The sequence below is a fragment of the Perna viridis genome, chromosome 6, assembly GCF_037379345.1.
Source record: "Perna viridis isolate PV_CMFRI_1.1 ecotype Kerala chromosome 6, ASM3737934v1, whole genome shotgun sequence".
Classification (NCBI taxonomy): domain Eukaryota; kingdom Metazoa; phylum Mollusca; class Bivalvia; order Mytilida; family Mytilidae; genus Perna; species Perna viridis.
The window spans coordinates 42,733,309-42,750,283 of NC_142450.1; the positions used below are offsets into that span (position 1 = coordinate 42,733,309).

The following is a 16,975-nucleotide window of genomic DNA, read 5'->3' on the forward strand; positions in this document are numbered from 1 at the left end:
TTTTTTTTTACAATTATTTAAAGAACTTGAGAATTTGCAAGAGGGTGAATGCTAAAAATATGATGTTAATAATTTGAATATTGCAATAAGAGATTTGGTATACATATCAAGATAAATGGTACATTATGTTAAACAAGAACTGCTGAGTAAAGTGCTTTTTGCCTCCTTTTTTCAGAAACCCCTCACTGAGTACCTAAAAAGCAGGTTTGCCAGAAACCCCTTCCTAGGAGATCCAGACATTGTGCTGAAGGTATTTTATTGCTGTAGTATGTTCTACATGTTGTATGTGGGATGAAGTATTGTTATGTCATCTTGTAATGTCTATGACTACACTTCCAGGTGTGTCAACTGTTAAAGAGCATTTTAAGGGAAATATGTTTTATATAGATTTTTATGTCCTGGTACAGCATGCATAATATGCAGTCATCTTGCAATTTTTATAATCATATGTATTTTTATTGAGGAACTATATTATTAAATTGTGTAAGGCGTCTTTCTATTGGCAAATGAAAAAAAAAAGAAAAGTCTAAATAATCATTCACATATTTGTAAAAAAAAAGAACACAGTTCCTGTATAGCTATGTAAAATATTTTAAATATCATCAACATGATATCAAGTAATGTTTAAAAATAAAAATCCTCAAGTATGTATTGTCAATTTCATACTATTCTAAGCTATTAAGACTAATTGACAAAAAATATGAAAAATTAAAAATAATAGGAATTTAATCCTTATTGCTCTATATATTTTTTAACATGTAAGAAAATGAAGTTATCTGATTTTCGGCACTTTCCTTCTGATATAGTGTATGTTATTTTACTAGGGATGTTCTGTAAACAAAGAAGACAACATGTAAAAAATATCATCGTGAATACTTTTTGGTAAATGTTTTTTTTCTGTAGGGAAACTCTTCAGAAAACACACATTAATATTTGCAGATTTTTACTCTGTCTTAATTGTTATACTAAATGCAAGACTCTTGAGAATACTTGTAAGATAAAAAAATTACAATTGGAGAGCACGCACTAGAGGACTATGTTCCAAAGGGAGATAATTCATTCATTTTCCTTTCATAGAGATCACTACTGTTTAAATTGATGTATCATTAATATGCTAATCTCATAGAAAATAAACTTATTGCAGCAAAAAGTTATCAGTCTGAAGAGGAAACTAATTCCAGATTTAGACACTTCAGAAACTATAAGGACTGCCTTCAGATTCTGTGGTAGAAAAATGGCAGAATTTAGAGTCAGACTAAAGCAAAGGTATTTCTTTAGTAATCTTCACAAAATGATTTGTTATTTTCAGTTCTTGACCAATTTTTATCGGGTGTGGATACAATGAAAGGAATATCTGGCCTTTGGTTCCCTTAAAGAAAGAAAAAAAATCATGCATTTATTTTGCATGAAATCATGATTTTTCACAAATATTACCTCCAAAATATTTTGCCTGACGCTTTGATCGATATTTAATTCTATTTATGCCACCAATAACCTTAATACCTGGAAATGTCCCTGTCTTTGGGACATGTTTTATGATTTTAAAGTCCAACTTTTTATATGGCTACATTAGAGAGTAGGCAGGTTTTGCCCAACTTAAAAATCTCTTTTGTAATCATGCACAAATCTTGAAGCTATGTTTGAAGTCACAATAAGGAATTTATCTACTGAATTTTGGGAAATTTGGAGCATATTTTTATTTTGGGGAATAGTCATAGAAAATAATGGGTAGAAAATCATTGTAATGAAATGTTTTTTTTTCTATAAAATGTTCATTATTGGTCTATTCATTTGCACAACATGCAAGTGTTACAAGTATGCACAACATTCTGGAAGTGTTTATGTATGTAATGTGTTTAATTTCCAGCTTCTTAGCAAAGGTCAACTTAATGAGAAAGAAGACCTAGGGAAGAGAACTTTAGATGAGGTCCAGTCTGCCCTGTTCAAAAAGTTTCTGGGGAATCCAGACCATCAGAAGACTCCCTTCAACTTACTATGTCATTGGTAGCTATTTTTATTTACAACATAACAACAAGTTGACTTTGATGTTGCAGATAAACAGAATAATGCCAGTTTTGAAAGTTGCAGCTGAACATCACATCTCACCCTGTGAGGCTCACTGTGATATTTTCTGTCTCAAAGTCAAACCTGGCACTGTTCTGTGTCTGTATGAATATATACAGACAGTATCAGTGTTCTGTCTGTACATAGAACTGAATATTTGTCCTGAAGATGGTTATGCAAGCATAACTTTTTTTAAAATTATAAACAGTTTAAAGTGTTGCATATCTAATCAACTCCTGTTGAAATTACCTTTTGATCCATTATACAAAATATAATATCAATATTATATGGTCAATTGTTCCAGAACAATTGAAAGGTCTTTCCCACTTCTCTTCTGACAGCAATCATGTTCATAAGAAAGCACCTTTGCCTCATGGCAAATGGCTCAATGTATAACAGCCTGTAGCAATGGGTCAATCGACACTACTTATTTCTTGCATATATTTTAAAAGGCGAGGTTTTTGACAATTATTAAATTTGGAGAATAGTTCTGATTCTTAGAAAAAGATGAATTCAGTAATAACTGTGTAGTTATAAACTTTTTTTCCTGTCATTTTCATTAATATAATTATTTGAGAACAAAATGAACGTATGATTTTCATGAAAATAAAAAAAAAAATCAAAGGGAAATAATTATAAAGTATTCCAAAGCAAAAGGTCTCAATCGTCACTTCCAGGTCAAATGGCCACCCCTCTATGAAGTACTAAAACACACTTAACCTAGAATTATGCATTGTAAAGGTATTATTTGAGTGTGTATTGAACAAATGTGGTCAAAATTAAACTCAGATTATAGACTCTTATTTCGTACTTTTAAGTCTACAAAAGTACGAGTATTGTGTACAAGTGTGAATAATGTGCCTCCATTTTGTAAGTTGGAACAACAATGTCGGAACAAAGTGACTTTACAAAATTACTGTACAATAACTTTTTTAATATTTTGATAACCAAGAAGCCGGTCTCTGTTCTTGCTATTTTAAGGCAACTAAAAGCGTCAATGTAAATTGATTCAGTACAGGAGTACTTTGATTTTCCTATTTTAATGACAATTGAAAATTATCAATAGATGTTTATTTATCGTGATATTCACGCTATGCTGTTGTTTAAATGTTGGGCCATACATGGGATTGTTTTGCATTTAAAGATCGTAAATAGTGGTTTTTACTGATAAAAAGCTGGACATCCCCGATTTAGGTGCCCATGATCGGTCTAAGGCCACTTTTTAAAAAATGTATTGGAAGTATACTTTAAAAGACAGTTTTCAGAAACTAACATTCACGCATGTATTAACATTATTTACTTATTGTCTTATAATATAGGGTTATTGCATGAATACTGGTGAATATCGTCCGGAGCAGAATATTATATTGCACGAGCTTGCCATTTTTTTTTTCTAAAAAATGCATTAATTACGGTAAGAACTGTTGTTTTTAACTTGTGCACCAATTTTCAAAGAGAGAGGTGATTTTCAATAACCATAACCGACAAAGACACCACTAATGGAATTCGTTGTATTCGAAAATAGTTCTAAATGTCGGTGGAGAGTTTTCCTATATACATACATATTTAGACAGTAAATACCGCGTTACCAGTAGTTATAACTCATACTATAAACACTTAAACAATAAAACTACAGCAAAAAAGTGGCTAATAGAGATTCAGAAATGACCATACAAATGAGGTAACATATCTTATCAAAGCTTGACAAAGAACCAAGAAATGCAAAAAACATACTGCAAATCATTTAAGATCAACAGTGAAGGTCCCAAGTCTATACGACTTACGGTTTAAAAGTTTAGTGACCAACCGAATAATTTCATTTTAGGTTGCGAAATCGCGTAACCAGGGAAACCTCAGATCTTTTCGAAATCTTGTCAGATAGTACTGTCCCTTGTTTCTGAACAATATGGAGCTTTCGGTTTGTGTGTATCTAAAACGGTTTAAGAAATTTTAACAAAATTAGTTTTTCCGCTACGGGGCAGATAACTCTGGACCGACAAATGATCATGTCTCACAGGGTGAATTCCAAAGTCTCCTGTCAGATTGCAAAAGATTGTCAAAATCTTGTCGTGATACGTTCAGGCAAAATGTCTGGCGGAAAAAAAGAATAATAATAATAATAATCAGAAGAAGAAAAACAAGAAGGTCTTCCCATCCAAATGGGAAAGACTTTAATAATCAGAAGAAATACAAGGTCTTCCCATCCAAATGGGAAAGACTTTAATAATCAGAAGAAATACAAGGTCTTCCCATTGAAATGGGAAAGACCTTAATAATAATGTGTGATTCCTTTTATACATTTGATAAAGTAGAATGGATAGGAAAGTATTAAGTAGTGTGGGAATCACTTACTGCAGTCTAATTGACATCAAAGACATTAGTATATACAAAATAACTTGCATTGCTCATTGAGAACCTACCAAGAAGAAGGCTTATAACACATCAAATTTAAATTTTATGTTTTTACTTCAGTACTAATCCACATAAAATTCAGCCACTGCCAATGGTAAAATAATTCATGGTGAAGATAAACCAACCACACAAAAGATGCTTTTTAAGTCTACATATATGCTATACTTTCACATAAAGATAATCATTTCTACATTCAGATCTGTATTGATTTAGAAAATCATACATTCGTCTATCAACCAAATGTAACCAAAATCAAGAACGGTAACTATTACAATGTGCCAATGTCATGTACAATCTACAATGTATATTATTTTTATCTTAAAACAACCCAATGAAAACCTAAGACTGGTTATGTTGTCAGGAACTGTTTATGAACAAGAAATAAAAATGAAACGTGTCATAGTTTTCCTTTTCTCTTGACTTTTTATGAGCTACTCGGCGGGTGTTTCTAGAACAGATGACGCTTACCCTACTGGTTCATCTGGTTCATGCTCCCATTTTTTAAAGTTGAGTAGACCTATTTATTATACAAAATACAAATATTGTTTTATTAAATCATAATGTTTAGCATTAATATCAACATTTGTTACTTTTCCTTTTTCAGAGATCTTTCTGTCATGAAAAAGAAGTTATTTCCCAAACAGGGAGGGAATACAGAGGGGTTTGATTTCTAGGGGATTTCAAAACATATCATCAAAACATATTAGATGATCAGGACCATACTAAATGGAGTATAATTAAAGAGAGAGAAATCAAGAGAATTGAAAAATATAACGAGTAAGCTCATTTAATTCTGATATTGCATTATTATTAAGTTGCCAAAATGCAGTTTTGCAACTTGTTTTTGTGTTTGCTTCTTCTTCTGATCTTAAAGATATAGGAGCGATTACTTAGAGACCAATTATTCGATTCATACCAAACTGGGCTAAAAAAATTAAGCATGCTCATGGGGCAATTTACAGATTTTTAAAACTTTTCAATTGTTTGAAAATAACTTGAATAACATTTCTAGACTTGATACCATTGCAGTCATAGAATTTTTTTTTCCAAATAGATGGAAAAATCGGCAAAATTTTGATTTTGATCAAAATTGAAATCTAGGTTAAGTATTACTTTCTTCTTCTGATCTTAAAGATATAGGAGCGATTACTTAGAGACCAATTATTCGATTCATACCAAACTGGGCTAAAAAAATTAAGCATGCTCATGGGGCAATTTACAGATTTTTAAAACTTTTCAATTGTTTGAAAATAACTTGAATAACATTTCTAGACTTGATACCATTGCAGTCATAGAATTTTTTTTTCCAAATAGATGGAAAAATCGGCAAAATTTTGATTTTGATCAAAATTGAAATCTAGGTTAAGTATTACTTTCTTAATTCAATGGGAGCTTCATAATTTGGCTAAATCCAAGTATTTGCAGGTTTTGGTGACTTGTGTGTTTGCTTGCAAACGCAGTATCATTTGTTTCTCTTTCAACCTGATATCTTGATGTGATGGTGGCATAGACTGTGCAATCACCTTGTCATCTTTTCACTAATTTTAATTAATTGATATCTAAATCAAGAGCATATGTACACTCCCAAACCAAGTTTTGGAGGGTGTATATAGGTTTCACACTGTCTGTATGTCCGTTTGTCCGAACTATTTTCTAAGCAGTTGCAGCATTGTTATGTAACTTTATGGGATGTAATTTAACTACAGCTGTGGGAACTTAGACATTTTTCAGCAAAATTTGGTCACCAAATGTAATAAGTTCAACAGGCAGCTGAGAGGTAATAGTCCCATTAGGCAATGTCTTGTTTGGAGCATTTTTTCAAGACAATTTCCACTACCAGCCATTTCAGGTTTACACTAGCAAAGCATCAGACTTTTTTTTACAATTATTAAGGTTTTTGTAGAATGATTTCTTATCACATTACTGGTAAATTAACTGCATCTAAACAAACAAATTGAACAAATCAAATTAAGATGGTTATACGTAATATGTAAAAGAGCATGAAGTAACAAAATTACTTGTTAAAAACCTCACATAAACTACACAATGAATTTCAAGTTTATTGACAGCTTCATATTATGCTTTGTATGCAAGACATTGAAACATGTAATTTAACTGAAAGGGCAGAAGTTTTACCAGTCTTGAAACTTTACATGTCATAAACATAGTAAGAAAGATTAATCATATTAATTGTATTAATTGTATTTAACTTTTATTTTCAGGCAAATGAGTTAAAGGATTAGAAGATACATGTACCGAGACAATAAACAGTGTTATACGTTCAAATTGATTTAATTATACCCGTTTCTATCATTTCTTCAAATTAAACTGTACTTGTATGTTAAATGATGTTTATTTTATTTCCCATGGTGCCGTTAAAGATTTCCTTGGAAGAGTAATCAAGGGAACCAAGGCTATAGCGGTAATCAAAAGAATGTAATCAAGGAACAAAGACCAGACATGGAAAACAGACATACACAACAAAGAACATAAAGTAACTAAAATCATACATACAAAGTAATAAAAGTAAATGAGCAACTCGGACTCCACTAAACGTATACAAGAATGAAAATCAAGTTAACAGTGAATATTGAATTCACCTATGGATAAAGGCAAAAAGAAAACAAAAAAGGGAACAAAAAAACTTCCAAAGTGTATCATTTAAAACCTATATGAAATATATGGTGTACACATAGCTTTCAACTGTAGCAACAAAAACATCAAATACATCTAATCCATGGTGTTGAATTAAGTAAGAATTTTACATAAAATACATGTCAACAGAACCTTTACATGTGACTTCATAACAAAGTCATGTGAATACAACTTTTAAATTTCATAGTTTATTATTTTTATTGAGCAATTAATATTAAAATTTTGTTAAAAATGTCCTGTTAAATTCATGTTAACATGACCTTTAACGTGAAATTCATGTTAAATTGTTAAGAAATTTTAACGCGAACTTAATGTTAATCGAGCAGAATAACATAAATTTAATATTAAAATTTCACATGAATTTCACGTTAAAATGTCTTTAACGTTAAATTCTTGTTAAATTAACATTAATTTAATGTTAAATTTTAACGTTTAATTTGTGTTAATATGCTAAATTAACGTTAAGTTCACGTTAAAATGTTAATGTGAACCTCGCGTTAAATTAACATGAATTTAACGTGAACAAAAATTGCTAGTGTAGACTAAAGTAATCAAACGTACAGATAAAATTGTTCTTTAAGGTTTATCCTATTTTAGTTTCTGTAGTCTTTCATGATGAACTTAAGAGGGTCACTATGTCATTACATGATTAAACGTGGTTTATCATTAATGCATGTTAGCTTCTTGTACAGTGGGAGCGCCGCGTTCGGTGGAGGTAGAAACAGTCATTTTTTTTGTCCACCGGTAAGATCAGTCCGTCACCGATTCTTTCGTGGTGGGGCTAGTTTCGTCTTGGCATTTTAACTTTGTTACATCTCTGTGCGGCTTTGATAATTGTATTGTTTTGTCATCAATTTTGAGAATTCAGATCCAGATAAACCGAATTGAATAAGAATACATATTTTTCGAGGTGACTGACAACATTGTTCTGTACCCGCTTCCTTTAAAATTTACCTGGATAGTCAGGCGCTTCGTCGGCGAAAGTTAAGGAAAAAAATATGGAGGGTAAATACCACTGTCCGAAATAACTGACACAATTGCATCCCTGGAATTGTTTTTACAAAGTACGACCATAAGTAGGACGGGAAGATGTGTATGTAGTCTCTCGATTCCAGAAACACCCATCATAATTCTATTTAAATCTAAACATGACAGAAATATAACTAAGTTTTTGACGGCTTGGCACAATGGACGAGCTCATTTTGTTTTGTTTTCTTTTTTTTTATTTGATGGTTTCCATCTTCCTTTGTACAAAAAGGTGGATATTTGAGATTCTGTTGGCTGACATATACAGGCATCTTTAATACCATAGAAATCCAGGACAAAACATTCAGCTTGTATATATTTTACATGTAATTTGCTAATATATTTCTGGTGTTATTGCCGTTCTACTAAAATATTTTATGTACATGAACATGTATTAGCATACTATTTAAAATAAAATCTGACAAATTGGATTATTGTAATTGCATTTTTAAGAAAAAAGTAGCTATGTGTTGGCTGTTTTTCCTCAATGGTGAGAATTCAAAATCACTCACGCAAACCAGCGATGGACATACATGTACTATAAAAAAAAGGTCCAGTTACACTGTTCGTGAACTGGCATGAAAAAATAATCTGGTTATAGAACTCTTCACCCATTAACAATATATATCACAGAGTAATCATGGGTAACCAAGGTTAAAGCGGTTATAGAAAAGGATAAGGAAATACAAGTATATTTTTACATTTATATAACATCCCAATCTAAATGTATTATCATTTATTTTCATTAAACAACCAATTTAAATAGAACATAAAATTAACAGAAGTAAGCTATAAGAAAAAATCCCCGTCAAAAAGTTGTAGATTTTTTTATTTCATGTATTTTTGGACAACACTTCACCACTTATAAATATGCATGTGCAATCATTTGTTAAAACAATGAAATTACAAATGTATTGAAGTCTCGTGTATAAAAATTCAATACTTGCCATGATGTATTTCCTCGTTTGTAACATGAATATTTAAGAACAAGATAAAACAAAAGTTAATTTAAGGAAATTATTAGCATCTCCATTTTTAAAATGAAAAATCAAAATAATTGTTGAAGAGTAGGTATCCCTCTCACAAAAAAAATAATTCACTTTCCTGCAAGCATAAACATACTCTGTTTAAATATTTCACCAATTTGACAGTTATACATTACATTTTATTTAGAACTAATATATTTTGATATCTTGTATTTATTACAAATATGGACCTACATTGGAAGGAACAAATATCCAAGAAAGTCCTTTACAGAAAATTATTTCCCTTTCTTATGTACAGAAAATTTATGTCTAACTGTGTAATACATGTATCTTTAAATCCCATATATTAGCAGAAAGTATCTATTAACTGATAAAAGGTAATTATGCAGTAGTTTTATATGCATAATAATGAAAATTATAAAAGATTGACAAATTTCTACAGTACAGTTGGATGTCAACAAGTGCTCATATTCTTTGTGTGTGTGTGTGTTGTTTTTTGGAGAATATTTAGTTCATGCTTTGAAACTCTGATTTGGTCATGCAGGTGGACAAGAATTAAAAAGCATCATTCATTTAAACTGTGGATGGGCAAACACTGACATCTCAATGTATAATGAAGAAATACTTTGAAGGAAGAAAAAAAAGTCCCCTTTAATTTTGTAAATCTCTGGATCTACAGCTCCAGGACAATCTTCTTCCCACATTTTCTTTTAAAACGTGTATTTTTCATGATTTTCATATATTATTTGTAATGCAGACCTAGCTTTCTAAAATATGAGACGGTTGTTTAATAATTTAACTGGACAAAACAACCAGAGTTTTTAAGGGACTCACAGAGATCACCGCAAAGACCACCCCCCCCCCGCAAATTAATAAAAAGAAATAATTGTTCACGTCAATATATCCTTCAAGAGTAAAGAAAATAATATGATTCAATCGAGAATGAATTACGAGAAAGGAAGCTGATTATGATAGCGAAAAAAAATCATGAAACACATGATGAGCTATTGGGTTTAAGACTTGGTATTATTTGTACGTCACACTCATAGCATGTATCTTTCTTCATAGCTTCAAATCGTTTGTAACATCGAATAGAGGACCCAAAAATCAGCCTGCTTAATGTTCGTCAATCATATTGAAGGCGTGGAATATACCATTACTTCATCTTTGCTTTCCAATCGCTTCAAAACAGCCGCAAAATGTCGATTTTTTCCCACAACTTTCATATTTTCAACCACTTTATTTTCTACGCTTTACATGGAATGATGGATAGTATTTGGTATTTTTAGAAAGCTCAGCGTCATTTCTATCATAAAATCACATTATTGACCAATCAGAAGGCAGGGGATGCAATTGTGTCAGTTAAATATAGCCCAGGGGTATTCCTAACGTAAAGGAAAATAATCACGTCCCCTTTTTGAAATGACAAAATCGTTGCACTTTTAGGTTCAGTTTTTGCTCTAAAACATATCTTAAGTCTTTGAAAAAACATTTATTTTAAATATTTGAGCGATTAACTCTGTGAAAAGTGTGTATTTCATGCTTTTTTAGCAAGCATGTTCACTTCCGGTTTCTTAACAAAACCCAAAACGAAAATTACATTAACTCCCCTTTCCCGCGTGACCAACAAGTGGAACTCTCCTGTCAGTGCGGCATTCCCATTGGTAGACTCTGCATGATTAACAAAGAGATTTGACGATATTTTAGCAAAGCTTGGAGAATTCGGATACTATCAGAAACGTTTCTTCCAGCAATTCTCGTCGGATGTTTTATGATGAACTTAGTTTTTGTGATGAAAACACCCGTCCACAGGTAAGATTTCCACGAGGACGCTGATACGAATATCTTACGTTAGATATATCAATAACTATGTTTGTTAAGCAGCTGACATTGACATCCTTTCTTGGTACAAAATGCTTACCATCGATTCCCACTGTTTAAGTGTTCTCCGTTGAACTCGCCCTGCTCAGTCGATTCATCATGTTTCCTCATTTCCTGTCTTTATTATTTTCTGAAGTAATTTCTGTTAAAAATTATATATAAATACATATCATTTATAAAGCGGCTTTTTAACAAAAACTTTAAATATCAGGAAATACAAAGAATATGTTACTATTTTCTGCAAGGTTTGATAAATCATAGGTCACATTTTCAGAAACATCTGAGCTACTCTTGTCTCTTGTTCTGTTTTGTATCCTTTTTATGTTCATGTTTTTGTTTTATGTTTTCAGTTGCTTTTGTTTCCTCATTTGCAACATTCTAATATCCAGTCATACATAATGATATATGTTAAGATACATACAACGTTCTGTCTTATAACCAGAGCATGGCCTTGTATGTACACGTGTATTTTTAAAATGCCATTGTTATGCTCGATAAACCAACTTCGGAGAAATTATGTTAATTGTGTATTAGGAAAATTTATCTTAAAATGTTTGGCAAAGAAGTATTGCATCAATTATGTATAGGTTTTAAGTGGATTAACGGTCAAATAATTTCCTAATTACAGATTTGTTAAATTGCGGTACAGTTAAGTTAATCTGTACAATTTAGAATCTACAAAGATAGCAAATTGATTACGGAAAGATGTAGGGGCATTAACCTATAACTATTACCTTAAGATATCAATTCTGTTGTAAAAAAATCAAAATTGATCATATCATAGTACAATATATAAATATTAAGGAAAACAATGCTTTGTGGCATTAGTTCATTTAAATGGTGTCATAATGGTGCCACAGTTATACGTCATTTAACAAATAATGCTTAGAATTATAAGTTATGGTGTTTTTTCGGACATATTTATATCCAGAAAACTATGTCCACACCCAAGAAACAACTTTAAATTTTCACATATGATGAACTATGTGATAATGAATGTTTACTCTAAAATGACCAAAAAGTACAAAATTTACAGAAAATGAGAATTTTGATAAAAATATTAAAGCAATATTTCTGTTCTTTTAATGCAAGAATTATCATAAATATTTATGTTTACTCATTTGCATTATATTCAAGTTTACCAAATTCACATTTAAATTATTCAACACTTAATGATGAATTTTCAGTTGTATTTTAGGCCAATGAGACCCTTTATCACCCCTTCACATCGAGAGAACGATTTTGAAACGTCACGACCAATGAGATTTCAGAGACAATGCGATACAATCACACAACAACCGATCACCAGCCAATCAGAGTGCTTGAATCTTTATGGACGAGAATTTTTTTATTTCAAATCGGTCAAGAAGGATGAAAATCGATTAAAAATGAGACTAATTGGTTTTTTCCTTCCTGACAAACATGTCAAAAATATTACATGTTGCACTTAAATGTCTTTTTAATCATTCTATCAAAATCAATGATTGATTTAATACCGAAATTTGATCATTTTTCAGAAACATGTACCATACACAAAAATCCATGACAAAATGACATTGTTGTCGTGCATTGATATAACTTGACAATAGGAAATTTAACATCATGCACCTGATGTTTACATGTGTACCTTTCATATATTTGTTGTTTTTTATTAATAGATTTGGAAGAAAGATATCCTTGTATATAGCCTTCCTTATTTTGATAGCAGCATCCTTTGCAGTATGCTGGGCCCACAACTACATCCTTTTTGTCGTACTAGAGTTTATAATTGGGTCTGCCAACCATGGCGCCTTCATAATTTGTTGTGTTCTAGGTAAGTTAAACTAACAACTGCTAACCATGATGCCATCATGATTTGATGTGTTCTAAGTAAGTTGAAACTAAAACTGCTTACCATGATGCCTTCATGATATGTTGTGTTCTAGGTAAATTTAAACAAACACACTTTGAAAGTTATTGTACAATAAGTAGAAGATATTATACATTTATATCCTAAAAGTTTATGGAACCGATAGTACACGATGATTTCTATATATGTTACACTCTACGCTACAGGTCTGGAAATGGTAGGGCCGTCAAAGAGAAACTGGGCTGGTATTGTCATTCACATCTTCTTTGCTGTTGGTATGGTGTATCGAAATGGAATGGGATACTTTCTGCGACATTGGCAATATGTGGGGTTGTCATTGGCTGCACCGTGTGTCTTATTTCTGGCATACTGGTGGTAAGTACTTGTATCAAATATAAGGAGTTTAAGACAAATTTGATTTAGAAAACATAGCATTCGTTAATTCATGGCATTTTTAATCAGATTTGAAAACTTGAAGTATCCATTACCCAATAGTGGGCATTGAAAACCATTAACATTGTTAAGGAGACCTGCAGTTTCGGCAGTCTTGCTTCCAAACAATAACAATTACGATCTATAAATTTTGATAACATCGACATTGCAAACATTATCTTTTGTACGTTGTTTTACAGGATTGTTCCCGAAGATTATGAGTAAAGGGAGACACGACGAGGTAAAGCAAATTCTTAATAATATTGCTTTTACAAACAAAGTGGATTTACCTGAAAAATACTTGGAAATCTCAGAAGAACTAGATCCTGATGGAAAAATTTGGCATTTGTTTACTTCAAAAATTCTCTTTGCTAGAACAATGATTATATTTTTAAATTGGTATGAACAATTGTCAGATATACTCCTTAAATTAGATTGCGTTATGTATGAACAAGACAAAGTATAGTTAGTACCATTCTGGATATGTTGCAATAATACAAAAGGTAACAAATAAATCTTTAATGGCAACATCCCTTCAGCACCTGTGTATGGCGTATTTATATCACAGCTCATACGTTATGCCAGGGCTTGCCATAACTAGGCAGATTTTTTGTGTCGCGCTAGACTTCTTAGGCTTATGGAACAGGGTTACAATGCTACATGGATGAAGTCATCACTATAGAAGTTTTATGGTCATCATGAACTCGCGGGTCATTACGGTGTATCAATCTGCACCATGAAAACAGATTTGTTCAACTTATCATAGTTTTCCTTTCCTCTTACGTCTACCTCGCACTTCACTTTTCTTGACTGGTCATTGCCCCCAGTTTTTAATGGAGTCCAAGTTACTCATTTAGTTTTGTTATTTGTATGTATTATTTTGGCTATTTTACGCGTTCTTTGTTGTGTATGTTTGTTTTCCATGTCTTTTTTCTGGATTACATTCTTTTGAATTCCACTAGTTACTTGGTTCTCTTGATACGTTTTGATAACCATAACCATATAGTTCTCTCTCTCTCTCTCTCTCTCTCTCTCTCTCTCTCTCTCTCATGTACATATATATAATGAGATGATGACAGTTGTTCTTCGGTAGAACTCTTTTGACACTGTCAGAATTAATATAATGTAAACAGGCTAAAATGCAAAAAATAAATGTAAAATAGAGCTTTGATTTAAAGTATGGACTAATCGTTTCTTTATGATATTCTTTATGATTTAAATAATAATACAACTTTATATTCAGGGCAGTAGTCAGTCTTATGTACTTTGGAGTAACCATGAATGTCGGCAATATGGGAGGAGATTTTTATTTGAACTTTTTCCTGCTAGCTTTGGTCGAGTTTCCTGCGTACAGTGCCTGTATATACTTGGTCGACAAGATAGGAAGGAAGAAACTTCATTGTGCATGCATGCTGATTGGTGGCATAGCATGTCTCTCAACCATTTTTACAGTATCATTTGGAGGAGAAGGTGTGTACTGAACTAGTGTAACTGTCTGGTACAGTGGTTAATCTTGGTCTCTTATAAGATATGATTAATTTGTTTTTCCCGACGCAGTCGGTACAGTTTCGATTTTTACCCTTTGACCTCAAAGACGCTCTTCCATGGAAACGCAAGTCACATGATCGCAATTCTTTTTCCCGATTGGCCATATACCGATTAGTTAGTGGCGTTCGAAAAACCTGTATCGAAAATTAAAATTGCATGCCATATGTTATTTTCTTTAATGAAATATAAAAAAATTAAATCACGCATCACTCTTCTACACATTATTAAAATCAATTGTACTTACCGGTATATATTGTAAATCTCACCATCGACCCAAATAAGTTGACTTAACCGTTAAATAACCTAATTCGTAAGAGATATAGTTATGATATTGTTGTCAAATTGTTAAAGATAGCATTTTTTGAATTAACACCGACTCGATTATATGGTCTTTATATAGAAACTAACGCATTATATTTAAAAACAGTTTAATGAACAAATTTTGTTTTGTTAAATTGTGCAATGTTTTTCCACAGATGCCAGATTTAAAAGGGGAAGATTGTGGCCACGCCAAAGTTCTTTAACCCGCTACATTTACCGAGCCTGTTTCTAGTCAAGAACTTAAGACCTCTAGATCTAAATATTGTTTTGTTTTATACCTTAAGTCCTTAAATTTACTCTTATGTATATAGGGGCAACTATTTTGCTGTACTTGTGTATAATGTGTTGTTGGTTTTTTTTTTCGGGTTGGGGTTGTTGTCTCTTTGACATATTCAACATTTTCATTCTCGCTATATGATATATTGAACAAAAGAATATAAACAACAATCATTCAATATAAATGTGTTTCAGAGTTAGAGCCACTAACATTAACTCTTGCGATAATTGGTAAACTGGGAGCAAGTGGAGCTTCCTGTGTAATATCTGTCTTTTCTGCCGAGCTGTACCCAACTGTTATTAGAAATGCAGGAATGGGAGCGAGTTCCTGTATAGCTCGTATCGGAAGCATGTTGGCACCATACGTTGCAAAATCGGTAAAAACCACCATATTAGCGAGTTCATGATAGAGAAAAATAAATATAAAAATAGTAAAATAAATATTTTACTACAATTGTTTTAGGTGAGGAAAGTGAAAAATGGCATCCTGCTTGTGACAGCTGGTCTTTAAAGACGACTTTTAGTATCTTCAGAAATGATTGGTTTCATATCAGACTGCCATTTGTATTGTAAAACATTTGATATTGGCGGCTTTATATAGTGGTTGTATGTGATTTGGCTTTATCAAGTTGTTGTGCATGATTTATTCAGTTAAAGATTGAAAATTGCCTTAGTACCAATTAAGAGTTGTAAACCGGTTTTTAACCTATTTGGGGCTGTATATTTCATTTTTGCATTGTAAGATTGATATATTTGAGAGATTGAGAGAGAAACAGTTGGTTTTCTAATAGAAATACTTTTCCTATTTACTCTCAGGGTGAATTGGTAGGAGGAAAATTTGGCAAGGCTTTGCCACTTGTAATATTCGGAGCAGCATCTGTGTTTGCTGGATTGATGTGTTTATTATTGCCTGAGACGTTAAATCAAAGACTTCGAGAAACTAGAAGATGGAACAAATTCGGAAGGTAAAGAAGTCAACTAAAATTCTAATAAAACATTTTAATACTGTAAATTAGTAGCAAATATGAATGCCATAGTATACTTCCATACATTATGATACTTTTATTCTAAAAATCGTATTACACGCACGGTCATTATTAGCTTCTTCAGAAAAATTAGCAAAATTTTATATTTTAATTTACTCCTCATTTATATTTGTAAAAAAAAACATTCAACGAATTGTTTTGTTAATTTTTTTCCAGAGAAAAGACATTCAATGTAAAGACTACAATTATAATAGATAAGAAACACGAGGAAAACGACAGCATGTTAGAGACAGCATGTCTATGAAGATGGCTGTTAGTATCATAAAAACTCTACAGAAATGACTGATTTCATATCTGACTGCCATTGGTGTTGTATCACAATTGACGGTTTTTGTACTCGCTATACTAGTGCATGGTATTCATTGACTAATCTGCAATGATGGTAACAGGGCAATTAAATAAAGCTATCGTAATTAAATTTTCATCTAAATCAGAAATAATACAGATAATACCACTTAAAACAAATGTTCACATTTGCT

General features: G+C 31.8%; 2 protein-coding genes across 2 annotated transcripts; both read left to right on the top strand.

The window, feature by feature from the left end:
* Positions 1-115: 115 nt before the first annotated feature.
* LOC148615052 (uncharacterized) lies at positions 116-6,980 on the top strand. The gene is made up of 5 exons (XM_088590485.1): positions 116-250; positions 1,145-1,266; positions 1,868-2,004; positions 5,081-5,253; positions 6,699-6,980. The coding sequence occupies exons 1-3, from the start codon at positions 116-118 to the stop codon at positions 1,905-1,907; spliced, it is 297 nt and encodes a 98-aa protein (XP_088446611.1). The 3' UTR covers positions 1,908-2,004; positions 5,081-5,253; positions 6,699-6,980.
* A 5,720-nt stretch (positions 6,981-12,700) lies between these two features.
* Positions 12,701-16,914, top strand: LOC148615053 (organic cation transporter protein-like). Its single transcript, XM_088589674.1, has 7 exons — positions 12,701-12,837; positions 13,080-13,248; positions 13,506-13,704; positions 14,549-14,775; positions 15,646-15,827; positions 16,267-16,415; positions 16,653-16,914. The coding sequence occupies exons 2-7, from the start codon at positions 13,164-13,166 to the stop codon at positions 16,738-16,740; spliced, it is 930 nt and encodes a 309-aa protein (XP_088445800.1). The 5' UTR covers positions 12,701-12,837; positions 13,080-13,163; the 3' UTR covers positions 16,741-16,914.
* The last annotated feature ends 61 nt before the right edge of the window (positions 16,915-16,975 follow it).

Coding starts and splice junctions, on each gene's coding strand:
- LOC148615052 (XM_088590485.1), top strand. CDS start 116: ATGGTACATTATGTTAAACAAGAACTGCTGAGTAAAGTGCTTTTTGCC. Junction 251..1,144: donor ATCCAGACATTGTGCTGAAG/GTATTTTATTGC, acceptor AACTTATTGCAG/CAAAAAGTTATCAGTCTGAA. Junction 1,267..1,867: donor AGAGTCAGACTAAAGCAAAG/GTATTTCTTTAG, acceptor TTTAATTTCCAG/CTTCTTAGCAAAGGTCAACT.
- LOC148615053 (XM_088589674.1), top strand. CDS start 13,164: ATGGAATGGGATACTTTCTGCGACATTGGCAATATGTGGGGTTGTCAT. Junction 13,249..13,505: donor TTATTTCTGGCATACTGGTG/GTAAGTACTTGT, acceptor GTTGTTTTACAG/GATTGTTCCCGAAGATTATG. Junction 13,705..14,548: donor ATGATTATATTTTTAAATTG/GTATGAACAATT, acceptor CTTTATATTCAG/GGCAGTAGTCAGTCTTATGT.